Source organism: Pelodiscus sinensis, chromosome 1 (genome assembly GCF_052426305.1).
Source record: "Pelodiscus sinensis isolate ZL-2025 chromosome 1, ASM5242630v1, whole genome shotgun sequence".
Classification (NCBI taxonomy): Eukaryota; Metazoa; Chordata; order Testudines; family Trionychidae; genus Pelodiscus; species Pelodiscus sinensis.
Genome location: NC_143052.1, coordinates 24,658,356 through 24,686,170, shown reverse-complemented (window position 1 = coordinate 24,686,170; position 27,815 = coordinate 24,658,356). Strand labels below are relative to the sequence as shown.

At 43.9% G+C, this 27,815-nt stretch overlaps 1 protein-coding gene across 3 annotated transcripts in view; it reads left to right on the top strand.

Annotated features, from left to right (window-relative positions):
* The window catches only part of PTPN12 (protein tyrosine phosphatase non-receptor type 12), a 152,013-nt gene that overhangs the window by 93,567 nt on the left and 30,631 nt on the right, over positions 1-27,815 (top strand). For 2 of the 3 annotated variants that reach the window (XM_075926702.2, XM_075926692.2), the window contains exon 13: positions 17,548-18,524. In XM_075926702.2, coding sequence (XP_075782817.1) covers positions 17,548-18,524 — 977 coding nt within the window. Of the gene's footprint in view, positions 1-17,547; positions 18,525-19,123; positions 24,214-27,815 lie in introns of all 3 variants that reach the window. The other variant, XR_012903327.2, reaches the window with a different exon arrangement.

The following is a 27,815-nucleotide window of genomic DNA, read 5'->3' as shown; positions in this document are numbered from 1 at the left end:
TTTAGTGGATAAAATACATATTTCACCATTATAAAATATTTTATACAGTACAGGATAATGTTTTGTGTTAAATACCATATCACACATTAAAAATTATATGACAGATGTTAAAGTTTTTCCATTAAAAATTAATCTTTTCCAAATGGAGTATCACAGGGTCAAGTCAATATTTGGGCCTATGCTGTTTAATAAGGTTTAAGGAATGTGTGTTTGGCTCATGGTGTAGTCAATTCAATTTGTATCGACTGCACACTTAATCAAGAATGGGAGGTGCTCTGCACATGTCCAGTAGGGATAGCTTAATATGTTTAAAAGGTAGAGCCATAGCAACGTAGGTCTGGGATCCAGCATGAGCTGGGACCGAGCAATCCCAGCTGGTGCTGAGTCTTAGGCTACGTCTAGACTACATGCCTCTGTCGCCAGAGGCATGTAGATTAGGCTACCAGGCATAGGAAAATGAAGTGGCGATTTAAATAATCTCCGCTTCATTTAAATTTACATGGCTGCCGCGCTGAGCCAATCAGCTGTTTGTCGGCTCAGCGCGGTAGTCTGGACGCGCGGGTGTCGACATCAAAGGCATTTGTCGACCACCCAGGTATACCTCATCCCAGGAATCATACCTGGGTGGTCGACAAATACCTTTGATGTCGGCACCCGCACGTCCAGACTATCGCGCTGAGCCGACAAACAGCTGATTGGCTCAGCGCGACAGCCATGTAAATTTAAATTAAGCGGCGATTATTTAAATCGCCGCTTCATTTTCCTATGCCTGGTAGCCTAATCTACATGCCTCTGGCGACAGAGGCATGTAGTCTAGACGTAGCCCCAGACTGCTGCAGCTCTGCCTTTTAAATGTAGTAAGAGCTGCCTGCGGTGGGGATAGCATACTACATTTAAAAGGCAGAGCCGTAGCAGTCCCAGTCTGGCTCAATCCGAGACTCCTTGGTCCCAGCTTATGCTGAGTCCACCCAGCCCCTCTTTGTGGTGGCCTGAGCTGGCCACAGGCAGAGGCTGCTCCGGCAGCAACCACGGCCCGAACGAACACACGCGCGCACACACATGCGCATACGCGTACACACCCTCATGGACAGGGGGTTCTTTGTGGCCGCTCCCTCCACTGCCTGTGATAGAGGCAGCAGTGGGGGAGGGGGGAGTGGGGCGGGACTGCAGAGCTGGTGCTGGGGGGAACTGGCTTTTAAGCCAGCTCCCCCGGGCACCCGGCTCCTGTTCCACACCCACTTGCTGTCTCTGATACAGAGGTAGCAAGGGGACAGAGGAAAGCAAGTAGTCGGGTACTCGACTACTTGCTTACATCCCTACTGTTCAGTGCATTAGTGATATAGTAGAAGGCCGACGATCACCATTAATCATACTTGCCAGCCTGAGTTTGAGGAACATAAAACATACAGGATGATGGATCCTCACTAAGGATATGTCTACAGTGCGGAGCTATTCTGGGATACCATTCAGTGTCTATTGAAGCAGCCCGTTATTTCGAAATAAATTTCAGAATAATGGGTGGCTTATTCTGATGTCCTGGGCATTTTGGAATAGCAAGTTATTTTGAAATTTGGCACTGTATAGACAGCACCAAATTATGAAATAAGCTATTTCGAGCTAAAGATGCTGTGTAGACACACCCTAAGTGGCAGGAAGAGATTAAACTGTGAGTTGTATGCATTAAAATGGGATTTAAAACAAGTCCTGCGTTGAAGGAAAAAATCCTAAATACAAATTGGAGATAAAAGCTATCTAAAATCTAGTGAGTCAGAATGAATGGAGAGAACATTTAAAATACATATGAGAACGCATAGCAGTACTGTTAGATTTAAGATCTGATCTCAAATATTGATTTAATTTAACTAGAGATGTGGTGATCTACTTGGACTGAATGTTGATAAATAACTGCTTCAGAACTAGAATATTTCTGGCAATTCTTGTGTCTATTTGAGGGTACTAAAAAGCAGAGGAAACCACATAAGTAGCAAGGAAATTTCATCAGGAATGGAAAATGTAAATTTAACCTATTCAGGATCTCATTTTAATCTGGAAAGGATATCTTTGAGGAATGTGATAGTTGAAACAAATATCTTCACGGAAATTGAAGTGGAAAATATTGCTCACGTTATTGCAAGATGAGGTGGAAATGGACAATAATTTTAAGACTTTTTTTTCCCCCCTCAGACTGCTCTACTTCTCTCCTGTCCCCTTTTCCTCACCACCCACCCTTCAGTGGTCTCAGCATAGGAGCTCTTCTGAGAAGTGGTAATTATATTTGGGAGCAGGGGGAGCCGATAGAATTGCCAAGTTTCTGGGACAGATGTGTGGGGCCCTGGGCAGTTGCTCCCTCTCCTTTCCTGGTCAGCGGGCCTCTTTGGAGCAGATTATGAGATTTAAGAGATTTAGTGAGAAATACAGTCTTGAAAAAGGTGTTGCATTTAATTCAGTAATTCAATAATAATGTCCAGCAAGTTAAGGAAGCATGGATTGGATAAATGAGGTAAGGTAGATAGAAAGCTGGCTATATTGTCTGACTCAATGGTAGTATCTGTGGCTCAATATCAGTTTGGCGGTAGGTTTCAAGTGGAATCCCCCGAGAATCGGTTCTGGGGCTGGTTTTATTCAACATCTTTCTTAATGATCTGGATGAGGGGATGGATTGCACCCTCAGCAAGTTTGCGAATGACACTTAGCTAGTGGGAGAGGTAAATACATTGGAGGGTAGGAATAAGGATCCATAGTGACCTAGAAAAATTGGAGGATCGGGACAAAAGAAATCTGAGGTTCAACAAGGACAAGTGCAGAGTCCTGCACTTGGGATGGAAGAATCCCAAGCATTGTTACAGGCTGGGGACTGGCTAAGGTGCAGTTTGGCAGAAAAGGACCTTAGGGTTACAATGCATGAGTTGCTGGATATGAGTCAACAGTGTGCCCCTGTAGCCAAGAAGACTAATGGCATATCAGATGAAGCATTTCCAGCAGATCTAGATAAGTGATTATTCCCCATTATTCAGCACCGGTGAGGCCACATCTGTAGTATTGCATCCAGTTCTGGGGCCCCCACTACAGAAAGGATGTGAATGCTTTAGAGGATCCAACAGAGGGCAAAAAATGATAGGGGGGTGGAGCATGTGACCTACAAGGAGAGGATGAGGGATTGCTCTTGTTTAGTCTTCAGAAGAGAAGAATGAGGGGGGATTTGATAGCAGCCTTCAAATTCCTGACGGGAGGATCCAAAGAGGATGGAAAGAGGCTGTTGTCAATGATGACAGAACAAGGAGCAATGGTCTCAAGTTGCAGTGGGTGAGGTCTAGGTTGGATATTATGAAAATCTATTTCACTAGCAAGGTGGTGAAGAGTTACCTAGGGTGGTGGTAGAATCCACCACCCTTGGTTTTTAAGGCCCGGTTTGACAAAGCCCTGGCTGGGATGATTTAGTTTGGGTTGGTCCTGCTTTGGGCAGGGGCCTGGACTTGATGACCTTCTGAGGTCTCTTCCAGTCCTATGATTTTATGAATCTGTGGTCTTTTCTAGTCTTACTACTGTGCCTTTGCAGCACTTTTGGAGGTGGGATTAATTTCTGCCACTTAATGGTTTCTTATGGTGCAGATAATTATTAGTAATGCTCGCGGTGTGCAATATGTATTTCAAACACAGATGAAGATATAGTCACTGCCCTAGAGAACATACAATTTAAAAACATAAATGGAGAAAACTTTACTTGTATGTAACAGTTATGTCAGGGCAATAGCCTCATGTCTGTCTTGTTATGCTGTTGTCTTGTCTTGTTAAACATGCTATTGTCCTGCATACTGCTGACCTCCATGCATGATTTTAGTCTGATTTTTCTCCCACAGCATTTCCCAACTTCAGTTCCAGTGGTGCCATTTTTCAATATTTTACTTAATTTCTCTGTTGTCTTGACTAAACTATTAATAAGCTAAATAAGTGACAGATATCTTTTTCTTGGAGATCTCCTTATAGAAATGGTTTTAGGTGGTATTTAAATAAGGAGTACTTACTAACCAGTTCTTCAGGTAGGGTATTTCACTTTCTTATTCTATTCAGAATATATTACTTGTTAAAGCATTTAGCTTCCATCAGAAGTATTGCTGGAAAATATTAAATCCTCCTTACATTAACATTTTTAAGACTTCCAGCCAAATGTGTATTTAAAAGAATTTAGATGTCCAATTTCAATCATTTTTATCCTTAAGTACTAACTTAAAAGATGTTATTTTTTTCTCCCCTTTATTTGCTTTACATAATACTCTTTGGCTATGTCTAGACTACATCCCTCTTTCTAAAGAGGGATGTAAATTAGACCTATCGAAATTGCAAATGAAGCTGGGATTTGAATTTCTCCTGTTTCATTTGCATAATCGCGTCATGGCGTTATTTTGAAAAACGTTATTTCGAAAGTGAAACTGCGGTCTAGGCACTGTTCTTTCGAAAAGAAAAGCCTTTTTCGAAAGATCCTGTACACCTCAGTTTTTGAGGTGTACAGGATCTTTCGAAAAAGGCTTTTCTTTTCGAAAGAACCACATCTAGACGGCGGTTTCACTTTCGAAGTAGTGTTTTTCAAAAACGCCATGGTGCAATTATGCAAATGAAGCACAGAAATTAAAATCCCGGCTTCATTTGCAATTTTGATAGGTCTAATTTACATCCCTCTTTCGAAAGAGGGATGTAGTTTAGACGTTCCCTTTGAGATTACTTTAGAAAACTAACATCAAAAATCTTTCATATCTGTAACAGTAATCAGCAAACTTATAGGTTTTATAAATACTTTTACTTTTTTTTTTTAAACAAACTCAGTGGAAAACTTTCCTAACTGTATCATGCATCTAATAAGTAACTATTTTCTACATGTATGATATGCTCAATTGAGCAACAAAATTTGTTATAGCGTGAATGACTAGATGATGGGATGTATTTCATATGTTATGAAGCACATGGCTTACTAATTTATGAATAGTTCATCAGTTCAGGTTCTGGACAATCTTTTAGTCTATAAATCTCTTTTTACAAATACTATGGTAAACAGTAAACTGTACATTAGCTTTATATAAGCAAAGGAATACAATTACTGTTTCAAAACTGCTTTTCTTGCCACTGAAACATCAGAATTGAGTAGGGTTTCTCCCACTTGTGTCAGAGTGGAGTAAGGAACTGGACCAGCACACTGAATCCCTGTCCGTATCTTCTTCTGTTCTAGAGGATTGGCTCTCAACCAGGGGTACATCAACTCATTTAGGTATTTGTCGAGTTTTACAACAGGCTAGTTTAAAAGTGCTAGTGCAGCAGTGCAAACTGAAATTTCATACAATGAATTGTTTACACTGCTCTATTACAATACACTGAAATGTAAGTACAATATTTATATTTAATATGATTTATTTTATAGTTATATGGTAAAAATGAGAAAGTAAGCAATTTTTCAGGAATAGTATGCTGAGGTACTTTTTAGATTTTTTTTTTTTTTTTTCTTGAATTTTGGACAGGTTGAACCTTTCTACTCCGGCACACTCTAGTCCAACAACATCTGTGGTCCAGCATGATTTTAGTTGACTAGATATCATGGTGTGCCCAAGTTTCCTGCAGTCCCATAAAGTTTTACAGCCACTAGTCCTGGCTCTTGGTGTTCTGTGCTGCTATTTAGCTATAATTTACCCCAAACTTTTTTCTAAGAGCCCAGTAAGCAGCGAAAGTGGTGTCAGTATTGTCTAGCAACATTACCTTTCTGTAGTTCAGCACTGGTCAGGTCCTGAGGGTGCCAAGCTAGAGAAGTTCAATCTATAAGTAAATAGTTTTTAAGTGAGGTGAAACTTGGGGGTACCCAAGAGAAATCAGACTCCTGCAAGGGATGCAGTTGTCTGGAACAGTTGAGAACCACTGCTCTAGAGGTGTAGAACTTGTATCACAAAATTACCTGGATTTCATGTCCCAAAAATATGCAGTTGCATTTTGGCAAGAGGTTATTTTCTTTCGTTGGCATCCCACTTGCATTCTCTTTCCTTACTCGTCTTCCATTCCCAAATGACTCCAATCATTCTTTTTCTCTGCACTTCAATCTCTGCTTCATGTGGTCAGTGGTAATATTACTTATCAATTTCTAATTCTAACCTTTTCTTCCCATTATTGAAGGGATATGTTTAAACCATTTTTTATTCTTTAATTTTCATTTAGCTTACATATATCTTTCCTTTTGTTTCACTGTATCCTGTTCCAGTTCTTGGAACAGTAGCTATGGAAAAAGTTTGATTAAAATTCCTGAATTAGGTCCTTTTTTACCTACCTCCTCCTGACTGATTGTTTTTGCTTCTTGTGTTAAAGGCAATGAGGTTAAGTCACTTGGGAGGGATTTATGAATATGGCTTCTTAGAAAACAAATTGATAGAGGACACATTATTTAATTTCATATAACTGTCAGCCTGTGTTCTGCCTATGAGCGTGGAAGTATAATTGTCTATTATGTATTTTGGCACAGCAACCATTGGTGTATATCTACTGATAAAATTTATGATTAACTTTCATGTATCTATTAGTAAGGGTGAGAGGCTGCCAAGAGGATTTTTTGTAAAAGATAACAGGCTTAAACAGAAAGAAAAAAGAAAATCCTTTAATGCTTCCTTGAGTTGAGTGATTGTGGGATATGTCCACACTGTAGTGTAAGCCTGGCCTTAGACTCAGGCTAAAGCCCTAGCCCTTCCCCTTCAGTCTACATACAAATCTCCTGAGCTCTGTCCCTGGGATCTCATGAGCATGGACATAGTTCTGTCTTAGTTCTAAACTAAGGACGTTAAGTAACAGTTAATTTACTAGTTGACTGGTAAAATGCCACGCGGAACCATGGACTAGTAGATTAGTTGATAGGCACTTCCACATTCCTCCTTTGAAATGTACAAGAGCTCCCACTGGGGCTCTTGTACATTTCAAAGGAGGAATGCAGAACTCTGTGTGCAACCTAGGGCCAGCAGGAAGTCCAGCTGACTCAGGGCTGCACACTAGGTGCCAGCTTTGAAATGTACAAGAGTCTCCAGCAGGGGATCTTGTGCATTTCAAAACAGCAGCGCAGTATGGAGCACGGGGTCCCCCGCTGACCCCAGGCTCCATGATGCACTGCCTATTTGAAATGCCACGCAGAGCCGGGGTCAGCAGGGGACTTCCTAGCTGTTCCTGGGCTCCCTGCGGCATTTCAGCAGAACCCGGCATCAGCTGGGGACTCCCTAGCTGATCCCAGGTTCTGCAGAAATGGTGCACTGGAGCCCAGGATCAGCTGGGGAGTCCCCAGCTGATCTGGGCTCCACCCGCAGCAGTGCCACACAGCTGATTCCTGGCTCAGCCGTGCAGCGTTGTCCCTTTCAAACACTGAGGTGCTGCTTGGAAGTACCCCCTTTTTCCTCCCCCCCCCCATCTGATAGAGGCAGCAAAGGGTGGGAATCAACTAGTCATTAACATCCCTAGTCTGAACCCAAGTCAAGGTGAGGCCCAAAGTTCAATTCCCATTGTTTTGTAAATTATTTGCAACACCCCTTCCTCCCTGGGCCAGCTTCCTTTGTCCCCTCTATATCAATAATCATGAGTCAGGCTATGGAAACCATACTACTTGTTGCACTGCAGCAACTTGCTGTTTAATCTCCCCAATTTATTTTGATTGCTTACCTGCAAACGTACTCTAGAAAAACCTTCAGTGTTTGCAGCGGTTACCAACGAGAAGTCTTTTACAAAGTGTGCAGCTTTATGGGCATGCAAGCATAGCCAACGTTTAGTTAATTTCTGTTGCAAGGCCAGAAAATTTGGATTTTAGTAAGAGCACTAGCAATGGCTATGAATGCTGACAAGAAGTTGGTGGCACTGGAAATTTAGTAGACTAGTGATAAATGCAGAGAATGGATTAAGCAGCTCAAGACTGAGTACCAGAAAACCAGGGACCACAACTGCACCTTTGGCTGCTCACCAACATGTCCATTTTATGCTGAGTCTGACAAGGTGCTGATAATTGCAATGAGTCATCAGCTGTATATGATCTCCTGGTAACTTGGGATAGCATCCTGCTGGCCCCTGAAGCTGTCATGTAACTCAGTAGGAACCAGCTGTGTTGAATTAGGCAAGTGAAGTAAATCTACTGATGAAACTGGTCCTAGGAGGAGGCAGCTTTGTTGCAGAAGCAGCTGCAGCACATATTGGAGATATTTTCAATGCTACCTCCTTGGAACAAACCCCTGAAGAATTGGTAGCTGAAACAGAAAGGGAGAAGCTGTCCTAGAGCCAGATAAGTGTGTGTGTGTGTGTGTGTGTGTGTGTGTGTGTGTGTGTGTGTGTGTGTGAGAGAGAGAGAAAAAAAAACACATAAGAATGGGGACAGTTTCTATTGTAAGAACCAATGGAGAAGTTGAAACCCTGGATAGCAGTGTATATTCATTAATGGCATTCCAGTGCCCTTGGCATCACAGTGCCATGCTCCTCACTATGGGGAACTCAGAGTAGAGACCAGGAAACAAACAGTGAATATAAAAGAGAATTTTTGCTGGAAAGGAGCACATTTTTTTCTAATAAATTCCAGCTTACTAAAATAATATTACTTTCCCTGTATGTGTGCTGTTGAATTGGTAACAAGCTGCCTGGAAATATACTACATTTGAACCTCTTCCCCACTATACAGTTCATTTGGTTTAAATGTAGTCCAGATGTAACCCACAAACCTACTCGGTGTTGTGTACTGTCCCATGTAATAGCACTTAGGCCACTTACAGAGAGAAAATTAGTGTGCTTTACAGCTTTAGCTGAGACAGTTGGCTTTTAGCTCAAGCTGTACAGGTTCATGCACTAAGCTCTTGAGGTCCCTGGTTCGGTTCCAACTGTGGGTATTACTCATATTCAATGAATGATTAAACCTTTCATTCCATATATGACTGGGGAGATAAAATTCAGTTCATACATTTGGCATGAAAGAGCAGAAATAGCAGTGTCTTTTCATATAGATTGAATTGGAAGCCATGGGGCTGTCTGAAGCCATGTGGAGGCTAATGAAGCATCCTGTTGACTTCCCCCCATTAATTCTGGCCCAAACCCATAGCAAGAACTCCAGCTGGGTAGTCATGTTTTAAGAAAAGGAGTATTTTTCAGGTCCACCTTGGTAGTTCACCAATCTGCTCCACTCACGGACATGTTGGTCAGTTACCATATATTTGAATTCTTTGGTGCCATACACTTCTCTCACTGCAATTTTTTAACCTGGCTGTGTCCAAGAAACTTGTGTGGTCTGGAGAAGCTCTCTGCCAATATATTCACATTGAGTTTCAAAAAAGTAGCATTTCTGTCCTTGAAATTCCACAAAGACTTTGGTATGTGCTCCTGCATTGTGATATTTAAGACAGTAACCCTCTTATTGAATTCTAGGCCCCTTGACCTCTACATGTTCCAGTACCTCCTTAGCATGGCCACATTGTTAAAAGCTTGGCACACTGTGCCTTTGCAGATAAGCCCAAGTGGATGCATGATCCATTTGAAGTTCTGACTGGACCAACGAACAGGTCAAGTACCAAAGGCAAAAAGAGGCTTGTGGCAAGAAAAAAAGATCTGCTTGAGAGGCAAGCAGAAAGGCTCAGATTGGCAGTGCAGTTTGAAGACAAGGTAGTAGCTTGGAAGCAGGCACTCTTCACAGTTTCTGGAAGAGGAACAGTGATAAAAGGAGGAAGATAATAGCACAGTAGAGAATTGTTTGAGTACTGTTTCTAATGACTGCAGGAATACAGGCTCCTGCTGCTCCTGCATCATGGCCTGTGTGTTATGTACAGATTAAAGCAACCAAACATAGAAACAAGTGAGTTATGTCTATGATTTCTAAAGGTGACAGATGTAGTAATTTCTGTTCAAAATGTCTTTCAGGATGGACCCAGGTTGATAAGGGAATTTCAGCTTAGGTTTAATGTCTCTCTGAGAGAGTTCAGAGTATAAAGAGAACCATTTCTTGTGAGCACCTTTATATGGCCTTTCTCTGGAGTACAAACCAGTGGAATGAGTGCTCTTGCATGTAAATTGTACTGGGTGGATGGGGTAGTCAACAAAGCTCTTGGTAGTAGATGGCCCATCAAGTCTTGATGGGGTGGGGAGATCCACTCTTCCTGTTTCAGGTAACAAGTTCAGAGCAGGCATTTTTACAGTTATAAAACTATCTTACATTGTAACCTGGAATACAGCTATTACATGTAATTTGCTGTATGCATTAATTCTACAAGCATCTCATAGTTGAAACACTCCATCTATTCTTATAAAACAAATAGTTATTGTGAACAAACTAAGGTAAAGTGATTTGATTTCCAGCTATGAATTTGTCAGTTAACATCTGTTGCCTTGGTCAGAGCTGGCACTTGGTTTACTGGTATCACGCCATTCTCTCAAAGCCAGTGATTACTTAAAGAATGTTCTTTAATGCCTCCCATGTTTGGTTAAACCACAAATTTGATTGCCTCAGGAATTTGTCAATACTTTTCCCACCATCAACTTTCCAGCGCTAAATGGATGGCAATAGATCAGTAAGCCTGGAATAGCTAGCTTCTAAACAGGTACAGCAATCTGCTTCTGGACTTGCATTGCCACCCTCAGGCATATGATCTTACACAGGAGGGACTGGATGAGGCTGCTTCCAAAGCTTCAGAAATATAGCTTTATTCATGCAGAAGGTCTGGACTCAGTGCTGGTTGTCCTACGTACTGGTTGTTGTAATCCCACAAGTCTGTGCTTGTGGCCCAGCTCCAGAAGCACTGGTATACGTAGCAGACAAAAGTGTCTATACACAGTATCATGAGCAATGTCAGATGATTTGATCCTGCATGTCTGTCATTAGCTCTGTCAGTTGCCTTCAGTGGGTCAGAAAAGAACCACCAGCATCTCATCTCAGCAGCTGTGCCTGCATCTTGAAATAGGATCAAAAGTCCAAATAGAAGTTCCTCGTTTTTGCTGACTCCTGTTGCTTGAAGTGTGCAGACCAAATGATGACTCATCAGAATTTGTCGGAAGGCTATTGAAACTTCCTGTAATGTGTAGCATGGACAATCAAGTTTTCTTATGCCACACCATGAACGAAGAGCTTAAGGAGCCAGATTTTGAGAGGGTACTAGGAGTTCTGGGATATGGTTGGGTAAACTTGGCTCTGAGTACTACAATGTGCATACGAGAGCCCCAGGTTCTGGCCTGGGTTAAAAGTTCTTAACCTTGAGTTGGCAGTTCTGGATTCTCAAACATAAATTCCTTTGACTTGAGTCTTGCTAACCTGAGCTTACTTAGCAGTATAGGAGCAGTGGTTCTCAAACTTTTTGGCCCATGATCCACCCTGCTCAACACAAACCTTTCTGTGGACCACCATCTGACAACCATCCAACTATCTATGATGACAAAATGGGTGCAGGAGGGGATGGGGATCTGGCCAGGGACTAGGGTGCAGGAGCAGACTGAGGGTGTGTGTGTATGTGTGGGGGGAGGGAGTTGGCTGGGAGGGTGGGGGCTGGCCAGGAGGGAGTTTGCAGCTGCAGTCTGAGGATGGGTGACTCTGGAAGGGAGGGAGCATGTAGGGGTGTGGGGGGTGTCAGGAGATGGGGGGTACAGGGTCTAGGCATGAGAGGGATGAGGGGCGCAGGACTGGAGCACCAGCACAGGCTCCCTGCTGGGGGGAGGACAGGGGTTGAGCCCCAAACCCACAGCCCACATGGAAGACCATCGCAGATGTGATCCACAGACCACACTTTGAGAACCACTGACTTAGAGAAAGGTCTTTAGAAATGTGTAGCTTTCCAGTTCCACTTCAATTTGCTGTGAAAGTCTAGAAAACTTTTCACAAGTTTCATATGCTTGTTTGAGGTTTTTAATGTTTAGTCACAATAAAATGATCTCTTAAAACACGCCAACATGTGTCCTTATTTCCCAAAAGACTCTTCCAGTAACATTCCTTATTGTAAGGTGCTATAATAAACCATTAACACAGTACAAAACATTTAACATTTTTGCATAATATGAGTAAATAGTAACTCCATATTGAATATAATCATCTTTGGCTAGATTGTGTTTGAACTCTGTATCGGCAGAGTGTTAAAAATTATGAAACATTATGTGAGTACTGCTACTTGTGACTAAGAGCATTTCATACTGTTCTGATTTCATCTGGCAACAACACAGTGTAGTTAATTCTTGGAGCTATTGAATCTGGAAGTTTCATGACTAATTCTCATGCCAATGGCCTCAGAAAATCTCAGATTCCTAGTATTACAATATTAGTGTTAGTTGATTTAAAAGCACCCCCCAAAATAGGCCTTTATCAGGTGTGGTTTTTGTATCAGTACTTTAGACTGAGAAACAATTAATTTTATTCCTACTTGTAGATGCAAGAGCCAGAGCTTTGATTAATTTGTAGTTTAGACTTATTTACATACAGTGGAACTCAATTACTTGAACTGGAGCACCAATAAATCACTGCTGGAGATCCAGAGGGAATGTTTTAATTAGACAGGTACCTTTCAATGAGCCAAGTCCTTGAAGGTCTATTACCTAATTATGTGATAGCTTTTTTCCTTAAAGAATAAGCAAGACATTTTTGAAGGAAAAGGGTATGGGAATTGGTGTTTAGTAACTTTTTCATACTAAAAGTATCCTTTAGACCTAACATTGAAATGATGAAACTTTGATTGTAGCCAAAATATTTCACAAATGTACAAGGATAAGGCAACATGAAAGAGAAATGGGGAAGTAAAAGGTGTAAGAGAGAGAAATTGGTGACAGAAGAAACATGAGACAGTATAATTTGCTATGTCATCCTGATTTCCTTTCTATTTCTGTACAAAACACAATGGTTTTTTTATTTAGGAGAGAATAAATTAGAATGTTGTTGATGATAATATAAGTCAAATTGCCCCTTTCTGTGAATAAAGCTGCATGCTGTATTGGCAAGTAATTTCACTGCCACATTTCAAATTCTAAAGACCTTTTAAATACATCTTCAGTTTAGCTAAAATAAAATGCAGTAAAAGAATCTGTTGGCTATTAATAGCCCTGTTGGTAGCCATTGGTTTGAATTTGTCAGTGATGGTTTTAATATTTTTCATTTAACTATTTTTTCACTAAAAAAAATCACCAATGGACTGGTTTTGATAACATATATCTAAAAATCAGAAATTATCTGATTGTTAAAATCAGAAATTATCTGTGTTGTTAAGCTTCCTCTTAACATAACCTAAATCAAAGTAAGGGTTTGGTTATGCTGGGAAAACGGGATGTGCCTGAAATGGTATTGCTTCTCATAAAACCAAACATAAGAGACAATTGCCAAGTCAAGTATAGTCCTCAAAATTGACAAAACTGAGCGAATTTTAAGACTGAACCAAGATAAGTGAAATACATAGGATGAGCCTGGAATAGGATTGCTTCTCAATAAACCTTACAGAAGAGATAAAAGCAAGAAATTTGGGATGTTCTGTTATGGCACAGCTAAATCAGTGCTTAAGGGATGAAAACTAGAAGACAGTGTTATTGGAAACCAAATTGACTATCGCTCTTTTTCTTGTTAAAACATCGTGAATAAGAGTTTGTAGTGGTAAAGAAAAATACACTTGATGGAAATCCCATTTTAAAAAGTCATAGAAAATTAAACTGTCAAAATTTAACAGTCCCTCTTTTAAAGAAATCAAAGGTCACTTCATACAAATAAGACTCTATTTTTTTTGCAAAAAAAATAATTTAAAAAAAAGAATGTACATTTTCCTTTTCTTAAACCAGATTACGTTAAGGACCTGAGAAATGCTGGGTAAATCAGCTAGTAACCTATAATTCAGTTTGACAAGTTGAGCAAATTGTAGCTTTTCTCCCTTCTGGCTAAACAAGATCTAATGCTTAAATAAAGTAGAATAATATGGTTTCTAGCCTCAGTCCACTTACATAGGGTTTAATGTTCCTATTTTAATTATCCAGGAGAATGCAGAGCTCAGTATCTATCTTTAGTTGATCATAGCAGCTGCATTCCATGACCTTGACATCACTCGCTTTTATTTGATGATAAAACTCCTCAGTATGTTGATCAAAATAATCATGGATTGAGGGTTTTTCATTTGGATACTAGCCAGTCCTCAATTAAAGCTGAACTGCATTTTGCCCATTTTTAATACAGTACCACTTTTCCACTCAGTAGAGTGGTTTAAAATTTAAATAGACTATTTTACTAATCCTTTTTTGGAGTATAGTTAGAGAATGGGGTGTACTGTAGAAATGCTTTTGCCTGTTTGCATTACTCATTCTCTCCTTGTTCTCACCTCATTTACTTTGTGTATACATTTTACACTGAAAATTTTGTTGGCCACAGGTTATCTTGCTTCTCTGGAGCACCCTGCATACTTTAGGGCACTATACAATAAATTAACTTTATTTTTTTTAAAGTAGGAAACTTAACCTCTGAATCAGACCATATTCACATTTTGTAATAAAAGCTGTGTAATGATTGAGACTGTACATCTTTACATTGAATTTGATGTAATAAGATGATTAAGATTGAAAAGCTTTTCTCCCCAGAGCTTAGTATAGCAAATGGGTTTTTTGCTAGGTTAAAATGGTTATTCGCTTACCCATTTTAACTCCAGGCTTGCTGTCTGGCCTGCTTCCTGACCCTGCCATAGATGTGGGATCCCACCTCTGATCCCACCAGCCTGTCCGTGGCAGGGGCTGCTTTCTGCTTTACTGGTATGCTTAAAGGTTAACCATTTTCACATCTCTAATTTTTTTTCTGTGAAAACTAAGTTATTCTCAGTTCATAAATTTATCCTTAGTTCACAAAGTGGTTTTATAGTGTCTTGGAAATGGCCAGGAGGGAGGGTGCAGAAGCAAGGAAGTATGTCAGAGCAAGCAGGGGGTGCAGGGTCTTGGTGGGGCAGAGGGAAGTGAGGAGGATTGGGCTGCAGTGGTCTGGGCATGAGGGGGGACGCTTACCTGGCTTTTCACCCCATTTTAGCATAGAAAGCTTCTGGACAGTGTCCCACTGTTCCCCCAGTGGGGTGGGCAGGGAGGGAGCTTGTCCCCCACTATGCAGTGCGGGAACCCATGCAACTGCAAGGCTACAGCACCAGCTCCGGCTTCTTGCTCAGAGGGTACGCAGGGGCAGGTGGAAGAAAGCCCTGACCTCACCTACCCTGGCTGGCAGACAGTGGCAGAGTGAGCAGCTGTGTGCTGCCACTCCCCCAGCAGGGTGGGAAAGGGCGGGGGAGACAGAGCAGCTGCACATGGCACACCTGCCCAGTCTGAGTAAGCATGCCCCCAGATGGGCTCCATGCAGCCCCTCCTGGGGCTCAAGCAGCAGCTCCAAGGTGTGCCATTTTGCATCGGACCCATTCCCCTCTCCTGTCTCCCCCTCCCCTGCCCCCACCGGCATTGGCAGCCGCTGTCACAAAGAACAAGTGGTTGCCTGCACATGGGAGGAGGTGGTGTGGCCAGACTGGGGCCCTGCACAGCAGAGGAAGTCAAGGGAGGGGGTCAAGTGGTGCGCAGTGGTGGGTCAGGAGGTGGCAGCAGCTCGCTGGGCGGTTCACAGGAATGCAAGGAATTCCAGAAACCATACGCCACCAGAAGCCACTCCAGCTGCCTGGTGGCTAAGCCCTAAAGCGGGAGTTGCCTACATGGTGGGGGGTGGAGGTGCAGACTGTTGCTGATGTGCTGTGCTAGGGGATGAGTTTCTGCGAGCTTTGCCAGCCGAGGGAAGGGAAATGGAAATGCACTGAGCCATTTCTAGCTCGCTGCTTCTCTGCAAGCTGTATGTGATGGGGCTTTTTGGGATATTTCAGTATTTGAAAGGGACACTGGGACACAGTATTTAAATTTGGGACTGTCCCGGAAAATCTGGGATATATGGTTGGCGTATCTATATATGTGATTACTCTTTGTCAACTTCTTAAATCTTCAGTCTTTTAAAATATTTTAATGTCAAAACAGCCTGTTATGTCAGTTTCATTTTATAGTACATTTTATTAGATAGCTTTTTGTACAGCTTACACACTCTTGCCTAAAATATTTCTTCCTCTCTCAAAAACTTTCTACCAACTTAGCATAAATTATAAACTCACTTGTCAAAATCCACACCACTAATTCCATTGTAAACGAATTTACAGAGGCCTCACACAAGCAATATTGAAATTCCTTTTCAACAAATCAGATACTACAGTAAATGACTCTGTTCTTAGAAACTAATGTTCCTAATAACAAAAACTGAATCAATATTTACAATACTCATCATTTGTGGAGAAAATGTGAACATAAGAATGGCCATACTGAGTCAGACCAAAGGTCCATCTAGCCCAATATCCTGTCTTCCAACAGATGCCTCATAGGGAATTAACAGAACAGGTAATCATCAAGTGATTTCTCCCCTGACCTCCATTCCCAACTTCTGACAAACAGAAGCTAGAGACACCATTCCTATCCATCATGGCTAATAACTATTGATGGGCTTATCTTTCATGAATGTATCTGGTTCTTCTTTGAACCCTGTTATAGTCTTGGACTTCACAACTCTGGCAAAGAGTTCTACAGGTTGACTCTGAGTTGTGTGAAGAAATATTTCCTTTTGTTCATTTTAAATCTACTACCTATTAACTTTGTTTGTTTGGTGACCCTTAATTCTTGTATTATGGGAACAAGTAAATAAGGAAGTTATTTACTTTCTCTACACCAATCATGAATGTATCGACCTCTATTATATCCTGCCTTAGTCTCCTCTTTTCTAAGATGAAAAGTCTGTTTTATTAATCTTTCCTCATATGGCAGCTGTTCCAAACCCCAGTCATTTTTGTTGACCTTTTGTGAACGTTTTCCAGTGCCAAGATACCATTTTTAGATGAAGCAACCACATCTGCACACAGTATTCAAGATGTGGGTGTACTATGGATTTATATAGAGGCAATAAGATATTCTCTGTCCCTTTATTCCTAACATTGTTTGCTTTTTTTCCCACTGCTGCTGCACATTGAGAGCTCTGCGTTTAAAATGTGTCTAAATGTCAGATTATTTGGAAAGGAAAGGAGGGCAGTAAACTGAGCTAGTGGTTGAGAGGGATTGAGTACCAAAAAGTCTGTTTTAGTGGGTGCTTTACGCTCCTATGACTCCAATTGTTTTTGTTCTCAGACTTTCAATGAATATTGCCACAAGAAGGTCTGACCATTCTACAAATTCTCTGTAGTCAGCTGTGGGCAGGAAAGTTAAGAGAAATTTGCTTTGAAGCTATTTTTATGGGTTAAGATTTGTAAGATCTGGCCTTTAAGTTAGTATTTATGGCATTATCAAGAGTCTTTCCCAAGTTATATTGTGGAAGACTTCTCAATTACTTACTTACCATTTATACTGTTGTGACATGGTTCATACCTGCTCTGTCAACTATATTATACAACCACTGTTTGGCAAGCATTAGACATGTAGCTTAAAATTTAGATTAGTGCATGTTGGATGTTTCCACAGTTTTTGAGCTATTTCAGATTTGATGTTGCTGAAATACAGAGAATTTACATTTTTTTTTTTTTGCAGTTGTCTTGTAGAAGGAGATGTGAAGGAAGAAATTTTGCAGCCTCCAGAGCCTCACCCAGTACCACCCATCTTAACACCATCTCCTCCTTCAGCCTATCCGACAGTCACTACTGTATGGCAGGACAATGATAGATACCATCCAAAGCCAGTTTTGCACATGGTTTCATCAGACCATTCAACAGACCTCAATGAAAACTATAATAAATCAACAGAACATTCAGGGAAAAATGACCCCAATGAACATGTGGAGAAAAAGCTGGAACGCAACTTAAGTTTTGAAATTAAGAAGGTACCTCTTCAGGAGGGACCACGAAGCTTTGATGGGAATACTCTTTTGAACCGTGGACATGCAATTAAAATTAAGTCTGCTTCATCTTGTGTCATGGATAAGAACTCTAAGCCATTGGAGCATAGTTCTGGGGATTCACTTGTGGACTCTTTTCAAAACTCTTGTATGGAATACAGTGTGCCACAAACTAACAAAGCCTTAGTAGCTTCACTGGAAGGGCTGCAGAGCCTGAAGTGTTCTGATGCTCCACCAAGACCAGACCGTCTGCCTCTCCAAGAGAAGGGACATGCCATATGGTCACTACATGGGCCTAAAAATGCACTGCCTACATCTGTGTCTGACGCTATGGCTTCAGATGTCTTAAGTCATAGTATTAAAACTGCCTCTCTGGTACCAAACCCCACATCTCAAGTGGAATGCTCTTCCAGTGACACAGTTGATCATCAGAGCAGTACGCTTTCAATTAGAGCACCCCTCTGTTTTACTAATCCTCTTCATTCTGATGATTCTGACATAGATGAAAGGAACGTTGATGGACCCATGACCAAAAGCATGTCTAATATTTCAACCGCAAGTGCCACAGTTTCTGCTTCCACTAGTACTGAAAATATTTCTGCTAGAAAAGTATTACCGTTGTCCATTGCTAGGCAAGATGTTCCAAGCGTAATACATTCTGAAGGGGAAAAAGGTAGGCTTTTTTGTATTTCAGCTGTATTTGTCACTTTTAATAACTCTGTAGAGTGAGAATATATTTCATAATTTAAGGCAATATTGCAAAGAAATATTTAATTATAAAATTTTAAATTGATCGTATGACTGCTTCTGCAACAGTCTAATCTAGTTTTCCAATCTCCTTTTCTTCTGAGATAAATATAACCCTGTTGTATTATTACTACAAACCTTGTTAATTTGCCTCAAGTGTTGTATTGAGGGAAAAAGTTACTTCTCTAAAACTGTTGTTCTTCGAGATGTCTTGCTCATATCCATTCCATGTAGGTGTGCATGCGCTGCATGTTCACATCAGAAGTTTTTCCCTCAGCAGTATCCATTGGGCCAGCAGGGGAGCCCCCTGGAGTGGTGCCACTATATCGGCTAATCTCTACCCCGCTGGCCTTCCATCCCCTCGGTTCCTTCTTACCAAGGAACCCCCTCGGTTCCTTCTTCTACTACGAAGAAGGGGAGGCAGGCAGGATTTGGAATGGACATGAGCAACACATCTCGAACAACAGTTAGGGAGGTAAGAAACTGTTTTTTGTTTGAGTGATTGCTCGTGTCCATTCCATCTAGGTGACTCCAAGGCAGAAACCCTATGAGGTGAAGTTGGAGTTCTAACCTTCAACTGAGCAGAGGACAGCCCTACCAAGAGCTGCATCCTCCCTAGCCTGATAGGCCAGTGCAAAAGTGTGGACTGAAGACCATGAGGCAGCCCTACAGATGTCCAAGATAGGGACATGGGCTACAAACACTGCGAAGGAGGCCTCTGCCCTAGTGGAGTGGGCCAAGAGAGGAGGATCTGGTGTGCCAGCCAACCTATAGCACTCCTTTAATGTAGGAGGCTATCCATGCAGAGATTCTCTGTGAGGAGACAGGCTGCCCTTTGAGCCTTTCCACTATTGCTACAAACAATTGAAGGGACTTACAAAAGGGTTTTGTTCTCTGTTAAGTAAAAGGCCAATGCTCTCCTAATGTCTAGAGTGTGTAAAGCCTGTTCTTTGCCAAAGACATGAGGCTTGGGATTAAAAAAAGGGATAAAAATGTCCTGGGAGACATGAAACTGCAACACCACCTTGGGCAGGATAGCAGGATGGGGGCATAGCCTGACCTTATCCTTGAAGAAAACTGTGTAAAGGGGGTCTGAAGTAAGGGTCCTTAACTCAGATGCACATCTGGCCGACATGATAGCTACAAGAAATGACACCTTCCAGGAGAGGTGCAGTAATGAACAGGTGGCTAAAAGTTCAAAGGGGAGAGGGGGCATAAATCTGGTCAGGACCAGATTAAAGTCCCACTGAGTTGGTTGGCAGACATGCAGGTAGAGCCTGTCCAAACCCTTCAGAAACTCATGGACCATGGGGTGCACAAACGCATCATGCCCCAGCAGCCCGGATGCAAGGTGGAAATAGCTGCCAAGTGAGCCCTGATCAGTGAGGAAGACAACCTCTGAACCCTGAGCTTGAGGAGATAGTCCAGAACCAGGGGAACCTGGCCATCCATAGGGGAAATCTTCTTCTGAGCAACCCCGCTAGAAAAATGCTTCCATTTAGCCAAGTAGCTGACTCCCCAGCAGGAACTCTTGTGCCCATTCTGAGCACCGTGCCACCGCTGCTCTCAGCCATGGAGCTTCCAGGCCATTAGGTGTAGGGACTGCAGGTTCGGGTGAGGCCTGGATACAGGGAAAGGTGATCAGCCTCTCAAAAGAAAGGCTCAGTAGGGACATGAACCAATGCTGCCTGGGACAAGCTGGTGCAATGAGAATGAGGGATGCCCTGAATTCCCTCACTGTGAGGAGCACCTTGTGCACAAACAGGAACGGGGGAAACACATAGAGCAGTCCCTTGGGTCAGGGAATGTTAAGAGCATTTCTCCTGGACCCGGATCCCAGACTTATGAGGAAGCAGAACCAGGAGTACTTCCTGTTCTGACAGGTTGCGAACAGGCCCAGGAGGGGAAGCCCCCACTTGTGAAAGACCTGTAGGGCTACATTCTCTCTGAGGGACCACTCGTGACTGGCAAAGGACCTGCTTAGTTGGTCCTCTAGAATATTCTGCATCCCAGGGAGGTAAGAAGCCATCGGATGAATCTCCGCCCCGATACACAACTCCCAGAGATGGAGGGCTTCCCAGCACAGGGTAATGGTGCCCCACCCTGTCTGTTTATATAGGACACCGTTGACATGTTGTCGGATAGGATGAGAATCGCCCTGCCTCTGAGTCAGGGAAGGAAGGCCTGGCACACTAGGTAGCCAGTACACAGCTCCCTGACCTTTATATGCTAGAAGAGATTCTCTTCTGTCCACATACCTTGCATCTGCATGTTACCAATGTGGCCCCCCCCCATCCGGTGTCAGAGGCATCTCTCACTAGCAACAGGGTCAGGAGTGGCCTGGAGAATAGAACTCAAGCGCAGAACACCTCCTCCTGGGTCCAGGGATCTGAGGACATCTGGGGGGAATGTCACTACCTTGTCCATGGGTGGAGGCATGGATTATAGACTTGTGCCAGCCACAACTGCAGTGGATGCTTGCAGAGCCTGGCGTGCTGCGTCATGTATGTGTAGACTTCCATCAGCTTCAGGAGGCGCATGCAACTTCCTGGCTTTGGGCATAGGAAATGGCCATGACAACCTCCTTGATGATCAGAAAGAGGGACCTGGGAAGGGAGGTTGTGGCTGATGTATAATCCAGGTGAGCTCCCACAAACTCTGACCTGAGTAGGGCCAAGGTAGACTTGTCCACCTTCAGGAGGAGGCAGAGTTCCATGGAAAGGGCCCAAACCATAGTCATGTGGGCCAATACTTGATCCAAGGATGGGCCCTGCACCAGCCAGTCATTTAGGTACAGAAACACTCGGACCCTGCACTTCCTCAAAAAAGCACCGACTACAGATGGGCACTTTGTGAAGACCTGGGGGGCTGTAGAGAGGCCAACGGGGAGGGCCATAAGCTGGAAATGGTCCTGACCTATGGTGAAATGCAGGAATCTCCTGTGGTGGGAGGCAATGGAAATATATGAAAATAAACATTCTTTAAATTGAGGGCAGCATACCAGTCTCTGAGATTGTGGGAGGGAGTGATTGACACCAGTGTCACCATCTTGACTCTGGCTTAGGCGATGAACGCATTTAGATCTCTGAGCTACAGAATGGGTTGGAGCTCCCCCTTGGCCTTGGAGACCAGGAAGTACTGGGAGTAGAAACCCCTGCCCATGATCTTTGAGGGGACCAGCTCAGCTGCCCTTAGGCTTAGAAGTTGAAGCACCTTCTTCTGCAGAAGATGTTTGAGAGAGTACTTCCTGAAGATGGACAGGGAAGGAGGAGTGTGTATGAGGGGAGTAGGAATGGGGTAGCATAGTCCCTCCCTACCATCTCAAGGAGCCTCTGGTTCGAGGTGATGGAAGGCTGTGCCTGGTAAAAAAGGGAGTTGGCGGTCCAGAAAAGGGAGCAGCAAGAGTGGTAATCTGTCCCCAGTTGCACCCTCAAAACCCTTGATGAGGGTCCTGGGTCTTGTTGGCTGAGACCAACCCTTGGTTGGACAAGGGGCAGGAGCAGCATCTGTTGTTCCTTTCATTCTTGTTCCTGCCCCTGCGTCGAGAAAAGTCCAGGTTGTTATGCAGTTTTGAAGGCTGGGTGACAATCCTCCCTGAAAGGGAATGCTTCTGAGGCGTGGGGATATTAAAATCCCTAGGGATTTAAGTGTGGCCTGTGTGTCCTTCAGGCCATGCAGACAATGGTCAGTCTGCTCTGAGAACCAACTGGGCTCTTCAAATGGTAGGTCTTGAATAGTGGCCTGGAGCTCTGGGAGCACTCCGGACCTTTGAAGCCATGAGCTGCAGCAGAGCACTAAGCCAGTAGCTACAGCACGTTTAGCTGCATCTGCCGCATCTAGGGCAGCCTGCAAGACCATGCAGAGAGGGACTTGAACTCGATCTGAGAGTCCTGAGGAAGAAGTTCAGTGAACTTGTCCATAGACCAAGTGCTATAGGTGTAACACCCCAGCAGAACCTGCTGGTTTGCTATGCATAGTTGTAGCCCCCCGAGGCATAGGCTTTCCTACCCAGGAGTTCCATCTTCTTAGCATCCCTATTCTTAGGGGTAGGTTTTGGCTGCCCCTGCCTCTAGTGCTGTTTATCTGCTTGGACCACCAAGGACCGTGGGGAAGAGGGTGGGAGAATGAATTACTCATTACTCACCTGGGGCATGAAATACTGCCTCTGAACTTTATCTGTTGGCAGAATGGAGACCAGGGCCATAGCCACAGTTTTTTTTGAGGTGCAGAGCCACTCTGGTTGGGGTGTCAGCTTGAAGGATGTCAGCTTGTGAGATCAGCGTCATCCAACACCCTCTCCAGCTGCACCCTTAGACTCTAGGCTAGCCTGTGGAGGAGTTCCTGATGCACCCTCGAGTCCATGGATGGCATTAATGGGAGAGCCTCGTTTGAGGATGAGGAGCCTTTCAGAGGGGTACCCTCTTGATCATGGGCCTGAGAGGTCATCTAGGAGATTGTCACGGAAAGTGCTGTGGAGGTCTGGGTTGTAGGTGGGGCACTGATCCCAGAGGCCCTGGGAGAGCCCTGGCCTGGGGGCAGGGACTGTCCTGACATGGAAGAACGGACCACAGAGGTGGCTGAGGATGGGCTCATAGGGCCTGAGTAGACTGATTCTGGTCTAGAGGGACCGGCACCCTGTGACTGATGGTAGGTCCAGAAGGACCAGAGGACTGGTGCCTGGATGTTGAGCAGTCTGGTCAAGCATGGGCTGGGGTAGCCAGGTCTGCTGCTGAGGCTGTGCAGACAGGCTGTGGTGCTTGGAGTAGGAGCAATGGCAGGACCTGGATCTGGAGGCCCATGATGAGAAGACAGACTTAGCCTCCGAGTCAATGGAGTATTCTAAGGCTGACCAAGGTGGTGGTGTGGCAGTGACAGCTAGTGACCTTCGGTCAGGGTCATGCCTAGCCATAGACTCAGGCTTCCCATGGTGCTGAGAGGGGGTGGCAGCATAGGAAGCCCCGATGGCTGGCCAAGTGGCAAAGCCGGTGCCACGTGCCCTGCCAGAGTCCATTCCGGTGTCGGGGGAGTCCTAATGCTGGTGTCGTCATCGCCGAGGTATATACTGGGGTTGGTACTGGTACAGGTGCCAGTACCGATGTCAGTGCTGCCGGCGTAGTGGAGGTCACAGGTACCGGGGCAGATCTGTGATGCTCTCTCGGTCCTGGGGCACTCAAGGCCTTGTGTCACCGAGAGTTCTTATCCCTCTGCAAGGTTGGCACTGTGGTCGGAGATGAAATGAGTTCTAATCAGGTCTCTCATAGCCTCAAAGGTGTCTGGTGTCAATGGCTCTGAAAGATCTTCCACCGGGTGGAATCCTCACATGAGCTGGGATGGAATCTACCTGACATCGAAGGTCCAGATGCTGGGCCTGCCAGTGCCCCATGACCCTCCTGAGGGCGCGCTGTTGGCATGTGCCATGACGGAGACCGGTCCCTGCTCAGCCTCTGTTTCTTGTGCAGCACTGGAGACTGAGAGCGGTGCCAACGTTACAGTGCTGGGTAGACCTTGGAGCGGCCGGGTATGTGTCTCACTGAGTCTGGTGTGCGCTACGTGGCCGGTGCAGGGTCTGCAGCCAGTACCGGATGGAGAGCCACTTCCATTAGCAAGATTTTAAGGTGAGACTCCCGCTCCTGCTTGGTTCGTTTCTTGAATGCCCTGCAAATCTTGCAGAACTCTGAAAGGTGGCTTTGTGGGGATCCCCACAGGGCATAGGCTTTGAGCCTTGGATGCAGGGCTTGAAGCCTTGGGGCCTGGGAATGAACTGCTTAATATTAGGGACGATTTGCAGAAGATAACAGAACAATCAACAGAAACTCTAAGCTCAACTAAGATGAGAACTTCCAAGGAGCACTTGCAAAGCAAGAGCCAAACACATTCTAACAACTGTCATGGGTGGTAAGAAGGAACTGAGGGGGTGGAGAGTCAGCAGGGGTATACATATTAGTCAATATAGTGGCACCACTCCAAGGCTATGTCTAGACTGCAGGCTTCTTTCGAAAGAGGCTCTTTCGAAAGCATCTTTCGAAAGAGCCTCTTTCGAAAGAGAGCGTCTAGACTGCACGGAGAAATTTCGAGAAAGCGGCTTGCTTTTTCAAAAGAAAGCATCCAGTGAGTCTGGATGCTCTCTTTTGAAGAAGCCCTATTTACATTGAAGAACGCCTTCTTTCGAAAGAGGAACTTTCGAAAGAAGGCGTTCTTCCTCGTGAAATGAGGTTTACCGCCATCGAAAGAAAAGCCGCGTTCTTTCGAATTAATTTCGAAAGAACGCGGCTTGAGTCTGGACGCAGGGGAAGTTTTTTCGAAAAAAGGCTACTTTTTTCGAAAAAACCCCTGAGTCTGGACACAGCCCAAGGGTTTCCACTGCTGGCCCAACAGATACCGCTGAGGGGAAAACTTCCGACGATGTGTGCATATAGCACATGCACACCTAAATGGAATGGACATGAGCAATCACTCGAAGAAGCTTTAATTAACTCCTTTAATAGCATGTTTCTATCTTTTCAATGGTCTCATCAAATTAAGAGTTGAAAAATAATTTTAAGAGAGTAGTCCCATGGCACCTTAGATAAACAGAAGCTACTATGTACGTATAGTTTGTGTGTGCGTGTATATATAATCTCCTCTGAAGAAGTAAGCTTTGCCCACGAACGCTCATACTATACATATATCTTTGTTAATCTCTAAGTGCCACAGGACTACTCGTTTTTAAAAAAAATTGTTTTTAAAGTTACAGATTAACACGGCTACCCCTCTGAGACAACTAGTTTGGACTAGGATTGCCAGGTGTCCAGTATTGGCCTGGACAGTCTGGTATTTGCAGCCTCTGTCAGGTATAAAAAAACCCAGAAAATACCAGACGTGTAATGTCCAATATTTCCTGTTTCCCTCAGACGAAAGCCTGGTGGGGACAGTTTTCCCCTGCCGCATCTGGTGGGAGCAGGGAAGTGAGGAGTAGTGAAGGGGGGTCGGGGGGGCCACTTGCCCCCAAGCACCACGTTAGGTGGGGCGCCGGGCTGGGATGGGAGTGGAATGCATGCTGCTCTGGTCCACGTGACGATTTGAGCAGAGACCCGGGAGCTGGCCACATAATGCCTCCCTGTACACACTGTGAGCTGAGGCAACTGGGTTGGGTGGCAGGAGCGGTGACTTTAAAAGTAAGATTTCCTTACCCAGCTGTCCCGTTCCTCCAGTGCCTGGCTCTGCGGGAAGGAATTTGATTGGAGCAGGGGGCTCCTGGTGCTGGGGATGCCTGGCTTGGGGGAGGGATGAGTGCACTGGGATGGGGGATGCTGTGAGGGGCCTGGCTCTGAGGCAGGAGTGAATGCATTGAGATGGGGGGCACTGAGGCTCCTGGCTCTGGGGGAGGGGTGAGTGCACTGGGGGGTGCTGAGCGTGGGGCCATTTAAAGGCGCAGTACCTTTTTCCTCAACTGTGGTCTCCCCCTTTTTTCCCTCAATTTTTTCCAGTTTTTTTTTGGGGGGGGGGGGGGGGAGTGGGGTTGGAGGGGAGGGAAGGTTCAGTATTTTTTGTGAAACCATCTGGCAACCCTAGTTTAGACAGCTACATTCAAGGTAGAAAAAATAGCTGTAGTAAACACTTCTGAGTAATTTTGTTGGCTGCTGTCATCATTGGTTAAAGTATATTTGTGTAAAGCCATCTTTGCTTTATTATTCTTTGAAAAATCCATTATACTGTGAACATATGATGCATTTCTAATATTGGATTTGGGCTCTGACTTTTGCAAATCACTTCACCAGAAAGGTGGAGGGGTTCTTGAGACTAGTAAAAAAGCAGGTCAATTCACATTAAACTGTTTGTTTTCAGTGTGTTTCCACTCAGTCTTTTGGTGCTCTCACCCCGGTCTGTTGCTATGTCTATTTTGCTACTGATGCTCCCAAGTTATAATATTTTTAAGTCCATCCCCTCATGTCTGAACATGTTAGCCATGTTCTGCTGGAGTGGATACTCTGTAGACCTATAAATGAGATGCAAGTAACATGGAAATGAAAGGTGAGGGGAAAAAGATGATGGACTGAGAAGAACATGGCACCCAGAAGCTTGTTCAATGGAATTGCTGTACCAAAAGTATGTGTGTACTTAAAAATGAAGGCTGAACTCTGATTTCTAGAAGACTTGATAAAACATTTTTCATATTGTTGCAGATTCTAGTTTGTCATGTATATGCTGCCTGGTCATTGTGGGTTCACCTGTCTCCCTTATATAATGCTGATTGAAGCATGTTAAATGGTCAAATTAGGTTCTTCCTGGTAAGCAGTTTTGCATTGGAGGATATGCTAGTGCAAAAATATTCAGAGATGGTCTTAAAATGAGGACTGTAAATAATGTTTAATGTGCTTGAAAAGGTGTTTAGGGTTTATGCTTTGGTTGTATGACTAAGATTTTCAGTGCTAAAGTGGCAGATTGGCCTTTCTGACAAATGCATTTGAATGGAGCATGCCGCAGTGGATCACCACTCCAAAACTGAAGGATTTATTTGTATTTGGTGGGAATCCCCATTAAAAACAACCATATGGAAGTGATCAGGAGTTATAGTGGCATGCTCTATGGTGGCCAATGTAAGGATCCACAGTGTCACACTAAAACTATGCACCCGTTGTGTCTTAAAGATTACCATGCAGATATGTATGCTTCAGACAGCTCTCTGAGCTTTTGTTTTTCTCAGTCTCAACCTATTATACCAGGTTCTTCCAGCTTTGCATCTTCTGGAATAGTCTCTTACCTGCTTCCTCTTCAGCATCACAATTAATTTAAATGCACTGCCCTCCTTGGGCCTATCTTTTGTTAAGATTTTATGATGCTGCTTACAGCTTGTCCTAGTTTCTTCCCTTGCAAGGTGTTTCCCTTCTCTTTCTGGCGCTCCTCACATCCAGGTACAATCTTTCAGCTCTTGGTTTTCCTTCTTTCTGGTGGGATTTGCTGCTTTTCACAGCTAGATATAGTTTATTCCTGCCCTTTCTTAGCCTAGATTCTAAGGAGCGATCGTGTTTTTTCCTTTGGTAGAACCTTTCCAAGCTCTTTCCTTGTCTTCCCTCTTTACCAATCCTTTCCAAGCTCTCCTGCCTTGTCTTCTCTCTAATTATACTTACAATCAGGCACCCTCTGCTACCTTAGGCTCCAAAGGGTTTACCTCTTGGTCTCCAGAGAAGCCAGACCCACTTAATTTAAAAGACCAGCCATCCTGTGACATAAACGTGCA